The sequence below is a fragment of the Crassostrea angulata genome, chromosome 6, assembly GCF_025612915.1.
Source record: "Crassostrea angulata isolate pt1a10 chromosome 6, ASM2561291v2, whole genome shotgun sequence".
Lineage (NCBI taxonomy): Eukaryota > Metazoa > Mollusca > Bivalvia > Ostreida > Ostreidae > Magallana > Magallana angulata.
In genome coordinates this window covers 27641897-27665099 of record NC_069116.1, presented here as the reverse complement: position 1 = coordinate 27665099, position 23203 = coordinate 27641897, and the positions used below count along the sequence as shown (strand labels likewise).

The 23203-nt window shown below is 32.8% G+C and overlaps 2 protein-coding genes across 3 annotated transcripts; one reads left to right on the top strand and one right to left on the bottom strand.

Moving 5' to 3' along the window:
• Window positions 1-2234: 2234 nt before the first annotated feature.
• Window positions 2235-14348, bottom strand: LOC128187020 (protein starmaker-like). 2 transcript variants are annotated; one of them, XM_052857052.1, is made up of 4 exons: window positions 14176-14348; window positions 7116-7394; window positions 6595-6726; window positions 2235-6417 (listed from the first exon to the last, which is right to left on the bottom strand). In XM_052857052.1, the coding sequence occupies exons 1-4, from the start codon at window positions 14219-14221 to the stop codon at window positions 4415-4417; spliced, it is 2460 nt and encodes an 819-aa protein (XP_052713012.1). In that variant the 5' UTR covers window positions 14222-14348; the 3' UTR covers window positions 2235-4414. The 2 variants fall into 2 exon arrangements, with proteins under 2 accessions (XP_052713012.1, XP_052713013.1); XM_052857053.1 differs by lacking the exon at window positions 14176-14348 and adding an exon at window positions 10263-11166.
• A 43-nt stretch (window positions 14349-14391) lies between these two features.
• On the top strand, window positions 14392-22739 carry LOC128187021 (peroxisomal membrane protein 2-like). The gene is made up of 5 exons (XM_052857054.1): window positions 14392-14639; window positions 19140-19247; window positions 20487-20661; window positions 21028-21147; window positions 21527-22739. Exons 1-5 carry the CDS (start codon window positions 14533-14535, stop codon window positions 21617-21619), a joined length of 603 nt encoding a protein of 200 aa, XP_052713014.1. The 5' UTR covers window positions 14392-14532; the 3' UTR covers window positions 21620-22739.
• The last annotated feature ends 464 nt before the right edge of the window (window positions 22740-23203 follow it).

Genomic DNA, 23203 nt, shown 5'->3' with positions numbered 1-23203 from the left:
TTATGAATCATGGTATATTATATCAACATGAAATGGCATCTATCAAGCAAGTTTGGGTGAGGTATGTAAGACAAGGTTTTCTCAGCATCCTTGACAATTTTAAAATCTGAATTATTAAATCTGAAGCTAGCTCTGCGATTCATTTACATAGTGAAATCAACATTATGCAAGTTTGAATAAGTATACCCAGTAAGTCCTATTATTTACATAAACATGTGACCCACCCCAGTATCACAAAATGCATTTAATATCTATCAAAATTTGGTAAAGATTAAACCAATAATATGTAAACGGTGTGACCGTTGGACCGAGCGCAGATTTAACACAGTGCAGTTTGATTTTTGTATAATAAAATCTATTTAAAACGCACAAAGTAGGATCCGCCAGTATGGTTGCCTACTCAAATCATTCGTCAAAGTTAAACTAAACGTCGCGTGCTCAGTCTACATTATGACGTCATATTTCAGACGTAAAACGTTCGTTTTGTCTTCGGAAATAGCCGAAGAGAGTTACGTGATTCCGAATTTTTTTTTTATTCTTTCATTGTTCATCAATTTAATTCATATGAATGTCAATGTAATAAAATTTAATACTTTATTCAGAATCTAAAAGATCAGTTCCTTGACGTTAATGTTTTTATTTTCCATCTGATAATTGATAAGACATACATAGAACAAGTCGTGTTTAGGGGCAATAAACATCGATAAGTACCAGTCAATCAATGATCGAACTAACTTTTAAAAAACAAAATGGCTGCCAATATGGCGGCGCCCAGGGCTGGAAGAAAAATTTTTTGGCCTTAGTACCCCTGACTCAACTTTCATTTTTCACTGATTTTCTTATATATACGTGTTACCATTAATCCTCGCTTCGCGAGGCGGGCTTCGCCCGCCTCTCGCTGCGCTCGGTAATATCTAAGATTTATCTATCAAAAACTTTTACCAGCTCCGAAAAACCTCATCCAGCATCCAAAACCTATGGCTCAGATTCAGCATTCAAGCCTGTATAGTGCACAAGTATCATAAGACACGCCATCTATACAAGTTAGGTGAAAATAGGACTGGTAGTTAGTTTGGCTATCGAATTGCACCTGCTCCAAAAACCTGATGCACAATCCAAGCAAGTCTGGTGAGGGTAGTATAAATGATTAATATGTTTTACGGTGCTACCGTTCTGGCGAGCGCAGCAAGAATTACACATACGTTACCTTGCATCATTGCATTGTCAACTTATAGTTTTATTTAGGTATCAACGAACGTCAAAGAATTTTTGAGAGAGTATTGCTCTACAATAAGTATGCCAAATGTACTAATTTTAATGGTTATGATATATACAGCGCAACCCCCTACCCAGAGAGAGAGAGAGAGAGAGAGAGAGAGAGAGAGAGAGAGAGAGAGAGAGAGTCCGGTACCTGTTTGTAGGTGTGTAATTTCCCACTTTTATTTAATGGTATGACTATATGCAATATCTACATAATTTTTTTACCTGTTTATTTTTTCATTTTATTCCTTTTTATTTAGTTCAAAATGTCCTATTGTTTATTTCCTCCCTACTCATATACTTACCTGCCTACTGCACGGTACATGCATGCACAATTACTTTAAAATGGATCGACATGACAGTAAAGTATGGCCCTTGCTAGTTTATATATATATATAAAATCTCTATATTAAAAAAAGATTAAAAACAAATCATATGTCAATGAGGCAGGTATCGCAGACTATACTGAAATAGCCAGTACACTCATTACAGATGTTTGATCCACCTCTAAATTTTTCGCGGGAAATATAGCGCGAGTGCACTGTGACGTCATCCATGACTTTGTTCGTCTTTGTTTACGTTTCTCGACTCAATACGAAGGTATGGAAGCATGTAACAAATCTTTTGAGTCTCGCCAAAGCATATGCGGTACTCAAAACGTGTTTTCAAACTTTAAGTCACCGTAAATTACGAGTTAAAAGTCGGCCATTTTTGGCATAGCACCACGGGTGTAAACATTAGAGAGCATTATGGGACGTAGACAAAAAATTTTGTTTGATGAACTGTAGGTTTAGCTCGTTCTTTTTCCCGCGCACACTGGTTCTTAGAGCTCGCTTCGCTAGCCGGCGCTGCGCGCCGGCGAGCTGCGCTCGCTATTACATACAGGACCTGCTCCACAAACTTTAACAAAGGGTGCATATGCTCCCCCTGACTTTATCATGGTGTCACAGCTGAATATACAAACAAACTCGCAGTACAATTTTACAATTTATTTATCCAAGAAAATTTTTCGAACATTTAAATGTACACAATGTATACATTAAGTAACAATTTCCTTTAAACAAAGCTTTCTATAGCCTAATTCACGTTGAAAAAAAATATACTGTACACAGGGTAATTTTCGCCATGTGTAATTTTCGCTCTTCTACACCTGCGAACAGTTTCAAACCGTATTGAATTTGCCCAGATCCAGTTGTTTTTAAAGAGATACAATGGAATCATTAGATTTCATGGTGGCTCAATTTTCATAAAATTTGTGGGCACCTCTCATCCACGAATGAACATCCACCACGAATTGATAATTAAGGTTTTGAAGTCACATTTCTTTCGTAGATACGAGTATACACAAAATTACATATGTCCTCATGAACCTGTGAATTGAAAGCAATCCACTAAAAATGGCCCTCATGAATTTTAATGATTCCATAGCATTACCTGCAACAATGGAATTCCCCTAGTCTTAAATACACTGTGATGAGGGCGAAATGTGCAAATATAAAACGAGGCGAATATTTCCCTGCATACAGTAATTATTAATGTTTTATTCTCTTGGTGTACCACTAAGTATAAAGTGATAAGGGTAAAAAATAGGTCATTCACCAAGCTTATCACTTCCAAACAATGGTGCAATATTCACTGCACAGTATTGGGTGGTCTATATTTTGTTAGTTCCTACTTGAATATTTTTGAAAGCATGCAAAAATGCAATAACATGTACCAAATAACAAATATTGTATTTGCAGTACATGTACATGCATTGATATAAGTGATTCACTCAAGTTCAACCTATTCAAAGTAGATCATTTATGCATCTTGCTGTTAGGGTAAATACTGATAGCGGGGTACCGTATATCCGGTATTTTTCGTGATCATCTTATTTTCGCTTTTTTCGCAATCTTTTTCAATCGCAAATAATTGAATACGCAAAAAATATATCCTGTATCATTTTCAATAAGAAACTGTTTTAATTGCAAAAAATAACTGACGCAATTTAAAAATGTATTATATTTTCCCCATTTTTGCAAATTTTGTGACACGCGAAAAAATACAGATATACGGTATTTAGAGCAGAAAAGATCTAACTTGAATTAAATCGATTCAATTTACACTCTGTGTTGTTTTTTGTTTTTTTGAGAACCAAGGGTATGCATGGCTTTAATCAAATTATATCATAACAAACAAGAAGTGAAGAATATTTCTGTAAGTATGAAGTATATGCACACTATGGTATACCAGACAAGAATGTCACTCATAACATCTAAGGTGTGATATGTCACATTATGGCACAGAAAAATATCTATCAATGATTCACACCAGTCAAAAGTTCCTTTCATTTCACATAAAAAATGATGAAAGGTTATTTAAGGTTTTTGTTTATATTATTTGCTAATAAACCTGATGAGAAGTACAGACTGTACAGTAATCTGTACTGAATACAGAAAAAAAAAAGGAGTCGAGAAAAAATCAACTTCATAATAACAACTAATACATAAAATTCTAAATACATTCATTTTAAAGAACCATCAAATAGGGTATTAAAATAAAACAACAACCAAAAACAATAGATGTTAATATAGGAGATATAATACTTCAGTATTTGTACTAGAATTCATTCATATATACATGTAAATTTAGAACAGAGCTAACACAGCCTTTCTCTAAATGACTAAAACAATAAAGAGTCTAAAATCTCTATAAAAAAATTATAATATTAAATAATATTAACAACGCCATTAAATCAATGTATTAAGCAATTTTACTAAATGCCTAAATAATAAAAATGTATATTCTTTCACTTCAAGTGATATTCTAAAATACCAAAAAGGTCCTTTTAGATTTAGAATAAACAGAAGGGAAAAATCAGATAAGATCAGATCACAAACAAAGCAATATACATTTATTTTACCTCGTTGCACTAACTAAAAAGCATACATACCGGTACAACCAACACATTGTTGCAAAATACATTTAAACAGAAACTGTATACAGAGAAATAAAAAAAGACCTGTGTTGGTAATAAAGATTCAGTAACTTTGCAGAGCACTTGTTCATAACAGAATAAAATTGTTTATAATAAAACATGTATGTCTAAAATTGCTTTTCGAAAGTTATTAGCAAATCAGTTGATACTTGCAAACCCTATTTGGCAGTGATACTACACTAGACTACAGTGCTTGCTTTCAGAGTTTTCAGGTTCATTGTTTGGCACCGCCTTCTTCTTATCAGAGGTTTTCTTACCGCGATTGCGTTTGGCAGAGCGAGATTTCTTCTTGCGGGGGCATATCAGCAGACCATCCCCAGAATGGCTGCTATGGCTACTACTTTGAGAGGATGACTTATGAGAGACAGTGCTGTTGTTTCTTTTCACGGAGGATGAGGACGATGATGAAGCAGCTGTATGCCAATGAGTATCACAGATTTCAGAACCACCACTACGTGAGGGAGCACTCTGACTACAAGCATTAGATTCAAGAGACGAAGCACCAGGACAATGAGGAGACCTAGTAGATTGTTCATTCCTAGACTTAAGCTCTTCAATGAATGATAACTGTCTAGCAGGGACAGAAGAGGACCTGCAAGCTTTCCTATTGTAATTACCATTGCTTTGATCATTGTGATATTTGGACTGTGGAGATAGTGTTTTGTGTTTCTTTGATTTTGTTTCCTCCCTTCTGTTTGCTTTGCTACTAGAATCTGAGGAAGAATTTAACACACTATTATTGTTTCGCTCATTGGATGACAAACTTTGAAGTGAACAACATGAATGATTTGGTTGTGAACCAGGACTGAATCTTGCACCATCTTCGCTTGAACATCCATGAAAACCAGAGGAGGACTCCATATGGGAGGATGTATCACAGGAACCACAAGTGTCTGAGATCCCACTGTATGATGGTGTTTCTGTTCCTGTAAGCCTAGATGGCATTCTTCCAGAACATGGATATTGAACATCATTACTGAGAGCACTTTCTTCTACAGTCGAGAGCTTCTTTTCACCTGTCTCTGAGCAGACTGACAAGCCAGAGTGAGAGGAATGAGATTTCTGAATGTTAGGATAATTAATCACACAAGAATGCCCACAGGCTGTGTCAGAAGAATCTGAACTTGGCTGTAAGAGTTTGGATAACCTTAGGATTCTAAGATTTTGTGAGTCATAAATTTGCTCCATTTTCCTAATATTGTCCTCTGCTTCCAAAACAGAATCGTTTTCTAATACATTAGTGGCTCCAACACCCTGCTCATTGCTGATCTCAGACGAATTATTGTAGGAGTTGTGGGAGACTCCCATGCTTCTTGCATCACTACCTTGAAAACTGACTTCATCTAGAGAAACGTCTGGTATGGCATTACTTTCTCTTCTGGCAGGTGGTTGAGGTCTGTTTGCGTTAAAAGTAGATACTGCGGGCAAGGAATCATAACTGTGACGACTAGTTTGGACATATCGGTCAGCAGGGTTTCCGCTTTCTGTGGACAAGTCATCTGTATCACTTAACTCCGCTATTTGTGAGGGTTGCATGTATCTTCTCCCAGAAGCAGGCAGTCTAGGCCGATCTTGGATCTCTGAAGCAGTAGTGGCAGTGGACGAATCTTCCCAGAGTTCTAACAGATCTGGAGAGAAATTAACTTGGTCAATAATATGTCTGTTAAATGTTGGCAATGTTTGAGAGCTTCTTTGAGCTTCCCTACTGTGTCTTTTCCAAGGGAGGGAAAACCTTGTATTTCTTTGCCTAGATTCTTGAGCATGTGCATTTTCACAACCTCTTGGCGGTGCAGGACTGGAAATATGGTCCGAGTATCCTGGAAGACTATGGTGTCTTGATAGATTAGGATTACAAGGACTTGAGAGAGTTGAGGTATTTTCTGTTACTCTGCCACTGGCTGAACAAGCAGTACCTAGAGCGGCACGAGGTGATGTCTGACACCCGATGTTGTTGTTGTTATTTGGACAAGGTAAGGAAGTATTGTTATTATTGGAACTGTCTACAGCCTCATAAGGAGGGGGAGCTTCCCTGGGATACATTTGGTCTGGGGGCTTTGGAGGGGTGTAAGGAGGTGGGGGATCATCGTACGAGGGACATTCAAAACCAAAGAATTCTGGGGATATGCTGTCAATATCTCCATCCTCCAGCCTCTCACGACGTCTACTGTCTCTGTATCCTGGATAAAAAGAAAGATATAAATAAACGTTTGTGTCAATGAAATATCAATTTACCCCAACATGATCTTTTTAACCAGTAATTATTTACAGTTATTGAGATTTAAGTTCAAATTATGTAACATATTTACCAGGAAGCTTATAATAAAAACAATGGTAAATGACTCTAAATTACTTACTACGCATGGCCTGGAGAAGCCGTCGTTGTCTTAGACGATGACCCATAAAAAGTAGAAGAGCAAGCACGAGGAAGGAAGTGATGGTACTGGCGACTAGTCTCAGGCCTAAAGTTGTCATGTTATCAGAGTTTCCTGCGAAAGGTGTAAAAGCATATTAATTTCTCTGAAAAAATGGTCTCATTTGATGGATATCTCTCCCTAATACAAGCTTATAAAAAAAAAATGCCCTTGGAATTGCACTAAACCCAATGCTACTATGCCTAGATTTGAAGTTGCAGAACTATAACCTAAAGTTAGAAATATCTTTCCACTTACACTAAAATATGTTGATAAAAAATTAACATAGCTAAAAACTACCATTAATGGGAAAGAACATTTCAACATGTCAACCAACTGATGGACAGTGCCAGCCAACATTCCCCTTTTCTCATATACCAGAACATTATTTTTAAAAGGAATGAGGGGACAAAAATTAAGAGCTAGTAAAAGGATGTAAAATCCAACAAAGAAGAGAGACAAACCATTAGCATCATTATTCTTGGTTGGGTCAGTGGCGTTAGTGGGAGGAAACTGTCCATGTCCCCCGCCCCCATCATCTTCACAGCGGAATTTGCAGCATTTGTCATCGATCATAACCGGGTTAAGACAGCCAGTGGGAGGAATGCAGGACACCGATTTACACATGGTAGGGAAGCCATCACTACAGGTACACTGATAACAGGGGTCAGGCTTGGGCTGGAAGACCTGGCCATTGGAGATCTCCTTCCCAAAGTGGTCTGTACACCTCAGCTCTGATAAGGCTGGAAAACCAAAATAATACAGTATAAGATTTCGGAGAGATGATACATGAACTGGTATTTCATAAAATCATGGACAACTATACTGCTCTACAAAATGACTTTGTGACCACATATACTTTTTCATTTTGTCAAATTATTTTTTTTCTCCATTAAAAAGATGGAAAGGAATCGGTAAATCCAAGTACCACTTGGCAATTTCACTTATCATTAAAAGGAGTAAAATAGCTGGTGCAATGTCCAACTTGAAGATTCAACTTCTAAAATGAATAACAATGACCTTATTTACACATTGTCTTACAATTACCTTTTAATCATGTTTAACTCACCCTACCGTTAAAACGTACTACTGGTCAGAATCATTTTAATTTTCAAATCGAAGGTATACAAACGGTGTCTTCCCACTTAGCCAACATTTTGAAAAAATACAGGTAAAATACAGGTAGATCTGTGTTGGCTAAGTGGGAATGGGGTGCAGGTTGAGAACAAAAGAATTTAATGACAGGTAAGCTATAGTCTGTTTTCACATTAACAGGGAGGAAAAAATATGTTCACCTTCAGAAGAATAAATATGATTTGAGCTTCTGTCCCAGTATATTTTTTTATTTAATTAACTCCAATGTAAGTGTTATTTTCAAATTATGATTTTTACGTAATTAACTATTACATTTTTCCTCTCAATGTATGCTTTTAAATTGAGCTATATATGTATATCTTGGTTTGTCTATTTTCATCATATTTTGAATTAAATTATATTAGTTGAGTTAACTTACACTAAGCCTTGAAATGTAATGTAAATATAAAAATCCCGTTTGAAATTATAGCTATGAATCAAATGGGTTTTATTTCAATTTTTTTCTTCTATATTCTATGGTTTCTAAAGTTATATTGAGTATTTCCAATATACACAATATATGAAATTAACAAAACACAAAAGTGCTAGAAGAAAGAACTCACGTTTTTGATGTTGTATACTTCAAACTTAATAAGATCTGTTGTATGATGATGTAATTTTAATTAGATGAAAAGATAAAATCCTCCTCTGCCGTTCTGTCTGAAGATAGGCCATTTTGATTTGATTTTATTTTTTAATATTTTTCAACTAACAGTCCATAAAACGGTGACCCATAAAACAGTTAAGAACTTATAATTTTGAGGCTTTTGATTTTGTTAACTAATAACCATAATTTTGCTCATCTTTCTAGTCTATTTTCTTTAAATACTACCGATCGATCTCATTTATAGAATTATACACCCAATTTAAACAGTTTATAATTATTTACTTAAATGTTTTAATCATGCATGTACGTGTATTGGTTAATTCATACAAAAGGTTTAATTTAATCATCTTGCAGAGAATTGCTTATCTATATTTTTTAAAAATATTTTATAGTTATTTTTATCTATTTTTGCTGATATGGGCAAAATAGTGCTTTTTTATATAAACAACATAACAAATTTAAAGAAGATTTTCTAGTATATTTAATTTGGTATAAAAGTATATTTTATTAAGTATTACCAGTATTTCTCTAAATAATTTCATGCATCCTATTTTATTTTTTTATAAAAATGCTAACGTTAATTTGTTTTTTAAACTATTCTCCGGTAATTGATAACAAGTACATTTACATGTGAAAACAAACTATAGCCCTCTGATCACTCAGGTGTGAAAATCAAAATGTTGGCCAAGTGGGAATTGAGAATTTCAGAATGTTGGCTAAGTGGGAATAAACCATACAAACATCCAAAATTACAATATATCTGTGCACTTATGATGCATGTAATGGGATGTCTTTAATTCAGAATTTTGTTACAATTACCGGTACACATTGACTTACTTGGGTATGAAAAGATGTAATAAAAGACAAACAGGTGCAAAATAATTTGCCCCTTTGTCTGGTATAAAAAGAAAAGTTCATTAAACCTTATCTCTTTGTATGTCTCTTTATCCAAACTATCTATTGTTGACCCTTCAAAACTCGCAAAGGGCCAAGCTAATGACAGTCAACCTTTGTCATGGTCACTGGCTACTTTATTAATTTTTTTTCACAGCTCTCCCTTTATGTTACTTTCATTTATTAACAGTAGGGGATATGTGATTTTTTACTCTCCTATTATACTTCCATTCACAAGAGGCTTACTAAATTTGTTTAGCTTTATTTATTTGGTAACAATTGCCTATTTTATAAATACACCTGGACTCAACTTGGCTAGCCGAGTGTCAGATTCATTTTTCTCATCTCCCCTTGAGAAGAATGAGTCTGACACTTGGCTAGTGAAGATGACCTGGACTATGGTTTGAAAATAGTGAAATAACAATACTTTTCCTTGAGTGTTAAATTTTACAACAATACACTGTACTAAATAATAAGCTAAGAATTTGTTGACTAGTATCTGCAGGTTGAAAAAACTTTTTATTTTAGTACATGTACTTTATATATAAAATATCATCTGCTCATCAAAAGTTCAATGAACCAAAGTCCATCAGCCAACACTTAAGACCCAGACAGAAATCATCTCTTTAAACACTACAAATTGTCAATGACTTTATCATCCTAGCTACAGTACATTCACCTTTTATAAACACCCCAGTCATATTTAATGATATTTTGTTCTTTGTCTAATCCCTATCAAAATTAATTAAAAGTTACTCATCTCATCAAGCCAGATTAAAACAAAAGTATGTAATAGGTACTTTGACTTTTGAAAGATTAAAATTAATTTTTCAATATTAATTTTCAAAATGCTAGAGAACATATCCAGCTAAAATTATACTACATGTAGTCTACTAACTTAGCAAAAATGATCCAACAACTGAGAGATACTTTACATCATTATCGATAATAATAACTACACAATACAAGTACTTACGAATCAATGACATTTTTCAATTTTCCCTCAAATTACAACCATTGAATCCATTCACAATGTATGGTAGACTCAAAGACTGTTAGATATAGTAAGTCTCCTAAACTCCACCTTAATCTTCCAAAGTTCCAGGGAGTTGTTCAAAATATTTAAAAAATAACATCAGTGGTGACAATAGAGTCCCTTTTGAAAAGAACTGATAATATCAGGTTTAATCTAAGGATTACAACATAGCTCCCTGTGTCACGTCAACTTCTTTGATTTCTCATTGTTTCGCCTTCAACGATGCATCCAAAATCTTTTCTCACTATCTCTTTAATTAGTTTTCTCCTCAAAAGCAAAAAGATGAAAATCACCTGTTTGCTCTGATGTGTAAATAGATCAGTGAATTTGTTTTAAATCTAGACAAATGGATTGCATTTCACTCTATAATGAGGTTCTTTGACGGATGACTGTCCACTTTACTACTACCGATAATACTGCTGAGTGATAACGATCTCCTAACATGGAGAGTTAGTCTAATGCTCTCTCCCCGCTCTATACGGTTGGACTAAAAACAGTCCAGGGTAGGATCTTAGACTTAGTCTACAGATTAAGTCCACATTCCTATATATGGGCAACTCTGTCCATTGTGTGGTATCTCTTGGGTGCAATAACAAAGATACAGAATGAAGGCAAGCTAAGACTCGAGTTAATCATCTCAAACATGTTACTCAATGGCAATCTTATCAGGTCATCTCCACTTTAGAACTGCTAACAAGACCTCCCATTCAAGAGAGAAAATTAACCAGTAGATGTAATAGGCTCCCAAAAAGTACCACCAAGCAAAAGATAAAGGAACCAATTTGATTTAACCGGAATATTTAATAAGATGCATAACATTAACCATTTAACGTGACTAAAAAAATCATTTTAAACAACACAAAATATAAGACTAATGGTTACCATCTTTAAATTTACATAATTATATTAAATGTTTTTTTGTTTACCAAAAAGTTGGGTGATAAATAGTTGTCACACTGATTGATGAGCTTCCTTGATACAGAATGCACAAGATCAACTGATAATACTTTGAACAGTTATGCAACATTCCGTTCCAGCTTGTCTGGCCTCATTCTTTCCAAATAATGTTATTTTATTTATAACCCTGGCTTCCCTTTATTGACTGAAAAAATCGGGCCTTTTCAAAGTTGGTATAAAGACCTGAGTAAACGTCACCTTCTGAAGGAAATACAAATATCTCAAATTTAACACATAAAATTCATTACTTTAGAAGTATCCTCTTGAAATACCTCTATTCACACATACCATTGTTTTAGTTATCAAAATATTCTTTCATCAGACCCTCTTGAACACTGGACTTCATTCCAGGAGATGTGATGGTCTCCTTAGGGAAAGCTATCACGCATGATAAAGTGTTTATTTTGTCAAAAGGCAGTTGATAAGAATGTTTTACTGTCATATTATAGTTAAGATAAATAATTAACACTATCTGTTTCAAAATCAAAGGAAATTTTGAAAATTTGTATTTTGTACTTTGTACAGGGCTGCAGAGCTTATGCTCAAAAACAAAAATTTTGCTTTCAAAACATTTTCATTTTAAAATGATGTTACAGCAGCTGTTATTACATATACTGAAGTTATTACAGAAATCTATAGATTATAAATTAAACAAACTTTGTTATAAAAAAAAATACACAGTTGTGGGTTCCAAATATATCGATCTATCTGTCAAAATGTGTATTTCTGAGAGTACAGTATATGTAATTCAAAATACATCAATGATCATGGTGTAAATTTCTCATTTTTGATAGCACACTGGCTACAGAGAGAATTATGAATTAGTTTCCATTTTTTTTCAGTGGAAATCAATACTGTACAAATAATGTCTGAAAATACGATATAATTTTGCCTATGAGCTATATAGCTGTTGACTAATAAACATTAATACAATATCAGTACCTACATATACAAAATAGCACAATGATTACTAGTAATTAACACTTAGCACAATGATTACTAGTAATTAACACCAAGCCATATTCACAAGCAATTTACTGTAATTAAATATGACCATCCTTTGATTTCTGATATTACTGATTCAGAATGAAATGATTAAACTCAGGTTACTACAATGTACCGGTAGAATCTACTTGTATCATAGACTATATAAACAAATGTTTGACAAAGATCCATGAGAATCTTCTTTTCTATGATTAATTGTTAATTATCACACCTCAGTTCAACTGTTAAGATCACTAAAATCTTCAGAAAACAATCACTCTAAAATTTACCATCTTCATTAACATATCTATTCATAATCAAAACATATATTCATAATCAAATATCTTTGAAAATTTTTCAATTTGATTGATCACAATGATCACATTTTGCCTTCGTCTTCCAGGTTTATTCTTTTCAAAAGTAATATCAACCATTATTTACAGTACATCATTCAAATATTCAGAGACATATATAACAGTAAGTATATACGTCCCTGAAATATTTTAATCTTTTGTAATCATGCTACAAAATGAGTTCGATTTGAGGGTACAATTTTAAAATGTGTTACTTGATTTTCTTATATAAATGTTCTAGTAGTTTTCAAAAACAAATCAAGATTTCTTTACTGACACGTCATCTTTATATTTACCAGTAGATATTGACAAGAATGAAAACAGACTTCCAATGGGGAAAAATCAGACATCTTTTCTCCAAACTGAAGTCTCTCAGAACACCTCTTATTATTTCTCAATGCTATAACTGGGGTACAATGTACTTACATGACTAATGTTGTTAAAAAAAACTGTAGAATGTTCTTTTTAGTTGCATTATTTAAAGGGACATGGTCACGATTTTGGTCAAAAATTATTTTTTGATTTTAGTATTTACAATGCTTCAGAAAGGCATTTCTAATAGGCAAACAAAATTTGGTGTTATTTGTTGAGTTATAAGCAAGTTACAGAGCTTGAAATTCTTCGCTATGTAAACAAAGCGCGTGTTTACATTTTGAACGTTGAAGTAAAAATTTCAGTTTTAAACCTAAAACGAATGTGTTAAACGTTAGGAACTGTATATTTATGCTTGAAATAAATAAAAAGATAGACAAATAAGCTGGAAAATGATTTTTTATTGGTATATTGAACCTATGTAAACAAAAACAGGGCACAGGCCTTGTTTACATGTTAAAGAATTGTGAGCCCTGTATCTTGCTTATAACTCTACGAATGACTCTCAAATTTAATTTGATCATTAGAAATGCATTTCTAAAGCATTGTAAATAATAAAAACATAAAAATAAAATTTGACCAAAATCGTGACCATGCCCTTTAACACAACAAGTTAAAGGAGGTGTTTCAAAGGAGAAAGTCTGGGATTTGTTCATAGTACTGAATGAACACATTTGGATCTTAAGGTATTACTAAATATCAAATAATTATGGCAAAATGTGAAGCAAACACAAGTAAAATAATTTTCACTCATCTTTGATGAATATGACTTACTATTTACTTGCTAAATCTTATATAAAATGTATTGGTAATTGAAATAATTTATAAAAATCATGCTATGTTAATACCTGACCTGTCACACGAAATTATTCTTATGAAAGTATATTATGATCTTTCATATGAAATGTGAAAGTTATGATCTTTCATATGAAATGTGAAAGTCAGAGGTTCAGTTGCAAGAAATCGATCATATTTACTTTCATTGAATTAATGAAAGCCTGTGAGCCATCCATGAATTTACTTCGGCATAACAGCGGAACATATCATGAACATATCATTTCATTTGATTTCAGGGTACTGGTTGTACTTTCTTGCCATCTTAAAGCAACTTCTAAAAAATATAGATATGTGCAACAAAAAGTTTTAATGTGTGATTTTTTTTTATACAGCCGTATGTCTGGGCTCACCTGAACTCAATCCCGTGACGAAGACGATCACTGTGAAGACTATCATGTCTTCTTTTCACAAATAGACTCACAATCGGTCTCGGAATCGAAGTTTTTCATCCATGTCTGGTCAGTCTCGCCCAATAGTTGACTGACATGGCTGCCTAAATAAATTAATTCGGAACATCTCGTTCGCTACATTGTATGTCGATAATAATCCATGAAAATGTCCGAACGTCGACACTTGCGAGACTTTCCGAGAAACAACATGTCTGCGCCCATGATAGGTCAGAATCGGGAATGAAGAGTAAAGCATTATCTGCAAAACCTACGACCTAATTTTGAATACCAGCTGAAGCAGTAGGAGAAGAAAAGAAAATGAGTCTAAGCAAGGATAAAGGGGATAAAAACCCACTGGAGAAGGCTCTTGCTGCATATATTAAAGCCTTGCAGACAAAACCTATATTGACAAAAGCTATCACAAGGTAAATATTGTGTAAGAAACAAACGAATTAAGCTGACTTATTTGTAATCAGCATGTATGAAATATGTTTCCGTTTTCAATTAAAGGACATTCAATTATTTGTTCTGATTTTATTCTGAATGTGGAAAGTAGCTACAGTGCATGGTTTACTCTTCTACTTTCATTTTCCTCAAAGAGTAAGGTTTGAGGTCAAAAAATGGAACAAAAGACAACCAATAGACAAATGACAATAGACAAGTGATGGATGTATCACAAAATATAAAAAGCAGGTGTCAGAGAACATAAGATGCAATTAAGGTGGCTCACTACATCGTGAAATATTTTCTCAAATCAGCAGAAATTTACTTGATTATGATAGATATCTTATAATGGATAAGAAGTATTTAAGTCTAAAATGCAAAAAATGTGCAATTTTGGATGAAAAATTTATAAATTTTCAAAAATTTAATTAAGTTAACATGAACTAAAGCTCCGGGTATATTCGAACTCATGATCTGCACATCAGAATCCCAATACTTTAACCACTGAGCTACGACGATAAACAATCCAATCAAACGATATAATCAGTTTAACAAAACATTTAAGGTAATGATCCATACGTCACAAAACAACGTCTGACGTAATTCACGCGTTATTACGTTTTTTCCGTGCCCGATCTAATCGAAACCTAACGCTACGGTGTACATGTGTTTCAAAACAAAAAAAATCAAGCTGATCTAGAAATTAATTCAAAACAAATCTATTAAAAATCCTGAAAACTGCAATCAATTAGCCTATTACTCAGCGAAATGAAAATTTGACTGGGTTGTGTCGATTGAGTACTCGTTTTGAAAATATAGACCGCTTACTTTTGTCCTGCATAAACATCAATTCATTAAAAGGCTGAACTTAATCCAATTCTTTGAACATAAATCCCTGAAAGTCCATAAACATCCAAAATGAAATCCTGACCGAGATCTATATATATTCCAGTTCATAAATAAGGGAGATAAATACACAAGGGGAAATAATTTGACTTATTTCATCTTTATCCTATATTCGCTTAGCAACGAGCATAGATATATTTTCAACAACAAAAAATGTTTTTAGAATTAAAATCATGCGCTGAAGAAAAGTTATTTCATTTTAAGAACAGTCTTTAAAACCATTAAAAAAAGGTTGAATAGAGGTTCTGTCGTAAAGGCATATCAGGTAGTTAGCATTATCCACGCGTGTGACTGCAATTTCTAAATACCGATCTCGATCCATAATACTTACCGATATCCAAAGATACAATCTTTTGCGGTTTAAATAATACAGATTAATCAACAGTTTGTTTAAATCATGTTTTCTAATTAACAATAATTTTAACATATTTTTTTAGAATGATGAAATAATAAACCTATGCACAATTTAAATTTTACGAATCTTTTTTCAAAATATATATTTTAATGATTTTTACCCAAAATACGCCCATTGTGATCCTGAAAAGGCCGGTCCCTTGGGTAAATTTATTTCCAGTTGATTAAGGGCGTTAAGGTTTAAATAATATCAAAATTTTAGAGAATTCTGTACGTAAATAAAATTATAAGAGCTTAAATTCTCTTTGAAAATTTATTTCATTTTATCTCATTTGTATGCGGATTTATCTTTTTTTGATAAATAAGCAAGTGTAACATAAAAATTTTTGATTTGAAATAATAATTCCTTTATTTTACATAGGGCCAGCATTTTTTTATTTTTAGGTTTACAAACCCGCCGCTCGGTTTTCTGAGTTTTTAGAAAAAAAATAAAATTACAAAAAAGATCTTTTTTTTCTCCCCGACAGCAAATTTTTTCTAGTAGGAAAAGTGTATCGTCATTGTTATCACAGAGGCATAAAATCTGCTCTTTTTGTGTCATGATAGCCTAAAAATTTCTTACACATCTTTTTCTCGTGCTACATTCTTCAGAGAAGCTTCTACAAACACTCTGCTGTAAGTTTCATACTTTGAAGTTTTACCGACAGTGTTGACCAGTGGCTAGACGAGATAGCCACACCTCACTGAACATGGCTTCGATAGTTACCTGTGCAGCTGTTTTCAAGTACATCACCTTAAAATGATTCCCTTTCTTTTTGTGTTGAATTGGCATATGTATTCATTGGCTTTTTTAAAAATTTATTTTACAGAGAGAGAGAGAGAGAGAGAGAGAGAGAGAGAGATGTATTAGAGATATTCTGCAGTAACTATTCTCATGAACACATTTTAAAGTGACCTGCCTAAAAAAATCATATTATTGTTTGTGCATTTTCCGTTATTTTCAATTAAAATTTACCATTACATAATTAATTGCATAGTTGTACTTTGTACATGGAAATTCAACAGGATAAAATACATGCACACATATAGTTGCAGTGATTTTATAGAGTCTGTTCATATTCACAATGTTATGTTTGAGTTTTCTCACATATAAACACCCAAACCAATTTTGTAAAAAAAATGTGAGAGATCAATGAAGTTGAATATTTTTTAACTGCAGAAAACATGAAAGTAATAAATATTTTGTATATTAATAATTAAATACTAGTATAATACAGGAGAAAACATTATTACTTTATGTACATAAAATTTAGGTTGTTTTTTATTACCTAAATGAAATGTTGACATGTCCGACAATAGTTTGACTGGTAACTTTGAATCTTGGGCTAGTAACTTTGTGGCCAAATTTTGTAATTGCACACCCCTGACATTGCTATAAGTACATGTAATATCAAAGCTGTATGTCTAATATTCTATTGTACTATTTCAGAGATATGTTACACAGATGACATACTTTTCACATGCTACACTTGATGCAGTTACACACCACTATCATGAAGTTGTCATTCATTATATTTATATTAGAATAAAGATGATGTCATAAAAGTTTTTTTTTCTCCTATAGAACTTTACAATTTTGTGATTCGTAAACCTAAAAGTAAAAAAATTGTAGGTCAAAAGAGATTTTTATTTTTTTTTGTTTTCCTCCTCCTACGGAACTTTATCATTTTGTGGTTCGTAAACCTAAACATAAAAAAATGCTGGCCTTATATTTATATTAGAATAAAGATGATGTCATAAAAGTTTTTTTTTCTCCTATAGAACTTTACAATTTTGTGATTCGTAAACCTAAAAGTAAAAAAATTGTAGGTCAAAAGAGATTTTTATTTTTTTTTTATTTCCTCCTCCTACGGAACTTTATCATTTTGTGGTTCGTAAACCTAAACATAAAAAAATGCTGGCCTAGGATATAAGTCAAAAAATGATTTTGTGAAATTCAAATTTCAGGCTTAGGCTTATATTCTCTATGTATGAAAAAGCGCCATTTTCTGCAATCGGTTCTATTTTTAGCAACGACCCTAGCTCTTATAATACCGATGGACCACCCAACAGGGTAAAATTTGATGAGAAGATATCCTCAGATACATGTTTGAAAAATATGAAAAAATTCTGTACGCATTTTATTTATCTAGTGGGGTATGGACCATTACCTTAAATTGCCATCTTGTGATGTAGTGTCTTAAAAAATATGTGTAGGTGTAGTGAGGTACCTTAAAAAAATGTTGTTTTTAATAACGTCACCTGATTAGATAAAGGAAACAGATTAACAGTGTGACTTAATTTCACAAAAAATGTAAAAGTTTGACGTGAATAAATTTAATCCATATAGATGCAAAAAAAAACAAAACTGATAGTTTGACAATAGAAGGACCAAGCCCAAAACTAAAGAATTTTCAGTTGAAGTATAGATATTTAGCAGAAAAATATTGTTAAGAATATGCTTAATGAATAATTATTTTACATTTAGGTGTATTTACTCATTTTCAGGGGAAAAATGTTTTTAAAAATTACATAATATGCATTTATCATAGAAACCTAAATACACAAGCATTAGGATATGAATATGTTCCTTAGATTCCTAGATTCTGTGTGTCTTAATAATCATGTTAATATGTATTTAATTATTTCAAATATAGAATCAAAATCATCCAACTTTTGCTATCACATGTATGCAGTGAAAAAATTACTGTCAAATTTGACCGACGTGAATGAAAGGATTAATATTTATCTATTTCATCAAAATATGAATGATCACCTTCTTATTCTACAATGTAAAATGATATCAGAAATAATTTCATAAGACCTCTTTTTTTAAAAGAAATCAAGTAATGACTCAGATCCTGAGTTTGAGTACATTGATAAAGAATTAAATAGTTATTGCATCATTTATAGCTTTTCTACCTGTATCAATCTGACAGTAAATTATAAAAAAAAAAATCTCACCCACCTGACTATTGATACATGGATTCTAGGATGGATTCCACAATCTCATCTTATCACTTCTATAATGATTTTTACTATCTACAATTAACTTTTAATACTTTATAGTATGTGCTACTTACTTCTTGGTAATATTGACATACCAAAGACAATAATTACATGTACCAGTACATGTTATAAATTTGACTGTGTATTAGACTGAATAATTGTTTGTATTTCAGTGGATGCATTGCTTCGATTGGAAGTTTGGTCTCTCAACTGATTGTTCCTAATCCAGCAACTGGTGGAAAAATTGCATGGAGGAGTGTTGCTGCTTATGGAGCATTTGGGTATAGTGTACACTGAATTATCATAATGTATATATATATAAATGTAAAAAGTGTAATTATTTTTCTTTCATTTTGGTGTGAAGAGGAAACAATATTTAGAATTTTTAAAGTGGGTTTAATGATAATAATCTGGATATAGCACAAAATTTGTATCATGCTAAATTGTTTCCACTAAAACAGTAGCCGGCTCAAACTTGATGATTTGAAGCAGATTAGAGCAGAGGACACATGACAGATATTTATGTAACAGCTAGTGGATCATGAGGAAAAAATTAGATTAGATAAAACCAGTTAAGGATCATCATCAGAAATCTAAGGCCAGTTTTATACAGCTTACTGATAGTGGAGTAACTCAGTGATATTTTCTCATTCAGATAAACAATTCATGCCTTATTTCAATTGGCTCCTTTACACTTTCATGAAGGCATCAAAGCAATCTTGGTAATACAAAATGTATTTACAAATGCCTTCAGGAAACTAACAAGAGGCACATGGGCCACATCACTCACCTGAGCAATGATGTCTTGACCAAAGTATATTGGAAATTGGAACCAAAATATAAAATTAGAATCCCTTTTGTAACCCCCCCCCCCCCCTTGCCTCTGGTAAATATGATATGAATGGATTTGAAAATTCCTCATATTTGCTTGTTTCGATTTTAGTTTCAAAACTGATAGCTTCATGACAAATGATACTATTTGCCTACTGTTGGTTAAAATACTGGTAAAACTGGTCCAGTAGTTCAGAGGAAAAACTTAAAATTCATATCACAGACCCCCAACATCATCCCCACGACCCCATCCTAGGAGTCTCTAAAGGGGTAACTGCAGGACTATACTTGAAAATTATGTAAATCGACTTACTCAGTCTGGTACATGTATATATACTTGCTTTGATATGTGTATTAATTTCACAAAATATATATTTTGAACAAATTAAAATTTACCGTATATTAGTATGCTTTTGTAAATGGTGACAGATTTTAAGCAATTGATTATACCTACAATTGACAAAAATCTGCCGCAACCCAGAAAACCATTGCTATAATTATATCTATACACTACAGTTTTTGAACCAGCTAGTTTAACAATTTATCAAAATTATATACGGGTTATAGATTCTAACCCTGAATCATTTTATATGTATGTGGATCATAAGTTGAACATCATCATTCTATATACATTTTGAATTTACATATGAAGTCAAAGTTTTAAGATAAACATTTATTTTACATTTCAGATTTGTTGTGAGTGGTCCTTTAATTCACCAGTTCTATATCCTGTTGGACAAAATGATGCCACCAAAAAAGGAAAAGGCCACAGCCCTTGATGGCATCAAGAGAGTCATTGTGGATAGACTGGTGTTTGCTCCACCCTTCCTGTTATTGTTTTTGTATGTCATTACAATTCTAGAGGTGAGTAGATAGTGTATTTTTGTTTTCAGATTTTTTTCTAATCAATCACATAATGCAATTATTATTATTTTTTGTTTAAAAAAAACCTATTTTGTTTACAAAATGAAATGAGTGTATTTTTAAATTAGGATGGTACTTTATATTTTGTGGTACAGTAATAGAATCGTATACAATTAAGAACAGTATGTTGCATCTTATGAATTGTAAGATTTGAGAATTGTAGGAGTCGTCATTAATATGAAACAACTGAATTTTGTGGGTTGTCACTCAGATATTTGTTGATTCAAGATTACCTGATCAGATTTTTCTGACACAAATACATGAAAAATATTATCCTTTCTCACTTAAAAAAGTACTTTTTAACAGGGTCAAGGTCACCAGGCAGCCATTGCTAGAATCAAAGAGTCCTTCTGGCCAGTCTTGAAGTTGAATATACAGGTGTGGACAGTGTTTCAGTACATCAACATCAACTATGTTCCACCAAAGGTAACCTTTTTATCTGGATGGTCACACATGTGCTTATAATAATGAAATATTCAGGAAAAATGTTAATACTTCAAAAAAAATTTATGCTGAAACAAATGTCAATTACATTTTATTCTTGAAATGAATGTATCGGTATGTACAATTGTAAAAAAAGGTAGTGAATGAATTGGACTTTATACATTGTATTTTACTGTGGTTTTCTGAGAGAAGAGGGTGTGTAAGGTGGAGGGAGGTTGTTTAAAAATTGACATAAAAATGAAAGAAAATTTACATTAGACTATGTATTGCCAGTGGGTCAGAAAGAAACTGAATCAAAGTCTGGATAAATGTTTTAAGTTGTAAAGGGAATTAATTTTGTTTTACTTCTTTGTTCTTTCAGTATAGAGTATTATTTGGGAATGTTCTGGCTCTGGTTTGGTCTGTATTTGTGGCGTCTAAGAGAAGGAAGATGGCCCTTGCTAGCCAGAAGTAACCAGTGTGTTTGATGAGAAAAAACAGTACAAACGTTCACATTCCAGCACCATTATGAACTGTCATTAGTCATAGTTGCCAAACCTTTGTTACTTAATTTGTACATGTAATCTATGTACAGTTTAGTAACAAATACATTATTTTTTGATACAAGTGAAATCCCTAGAATTATGTATGGCATTTTTATATAAACATTTACCACTTTTAATTTCTGTGTAATTTTGTATAATATTATCATTTTACTCAGATGTATGATTTGTTGATTTAATTGACTTAACAAAGACAGCTCTTGATATTTATGACTTTTACCAATCATCTTTGTTTTACATGGGGATTTGAATCCTACTGTCCCTGTTTTCTTAAAACCATTAAATGTACTACAAACAATAATATATGCATCATGTAGTAAGTTAATTTAACTATGTTAGTTTTTCTATGATTATTTAAACCCACAAAAAAACTTTAATTAGGAAAATTAAAGGTACACAATTAAGTACATGTACTACTTTCTGAATATCAATGAAGATTTGAATGTGTTTCATTCGATCTGATGGATAGATAAATGAATCAGCCAATGATAAATCTTATATAATTTATCCAACAAATATGGGAGAAAATTACTAATACAGATACCAATACTTGATGTTTAAAACATTTATTTTTTGTGGCATGATATCTTCCTTGTTACAACAATAACATCTACCATTAACAAAAATATAGGTGTTTTAATGTCAAGGGTCAGTGGAGACTGTACCATTTGTCCCACTTTGAACAGCTCTAGCCTTTCACAGAAAAACACCTGTCTGTTGTTCTGTAAAATGTTGGAGGTGTTCCAGATGCCATTTGTCCTTGTTCAGTAAATTGTTACCGGTACCATGCACTGATAAACTTTTGTGATATTTGTTGTGTTATTTTCTTACAAATGGGAACACATTTTGTATTATATTTAGTTAAAAGTTGTTCCAGTTACTTCAAACTGGTGAATATTATATAGTTAGTATATATGTATTATAATGATAACAATGTACATTTTTGATTACTGCAATATGTTCAAAGAAATCAATATCACAGGCGATATATACTAAAGTATTGATACTATAAATAAATGCATTCTTATTTTTTTAAGTGATTTTTTTTTTGGTATGATGAATGAATTATCCATCTATGTCATCTAGCTATCTCAGTGGCGTCGGAAGCAAATTGAAAGTTGGGGGGGGGGGGGTGCTGGACTAATCCTCAGAAATCTTGACAAGCAAAAAAAAAACAAAAACAAACTTAATTCCCAAAACCATTAAAATCCTAAATGGGGGGGGGGGGGGGGGGGGGGGGGGGTAGTATACCTATGACTCCAAGGTAAATTTAGGAACAATTATCTTTGCTGCAAGAAAAGAAAAAGTGGGGGGGGGGGACTGAACCCTCTATGCTGCTATGTGCCTCATGGTTAGGTCTAACTTTGCCCAAAAAAGGTGGAGGGGCTTAGCCCCCCGGTTCCGACGCCTATGTATCTCATCCATATTTCAATTGATGTTTTTGGTTATTTTTAGAGATTGGCCTAGCTTCCACAGAATTAATATATATGTAAATT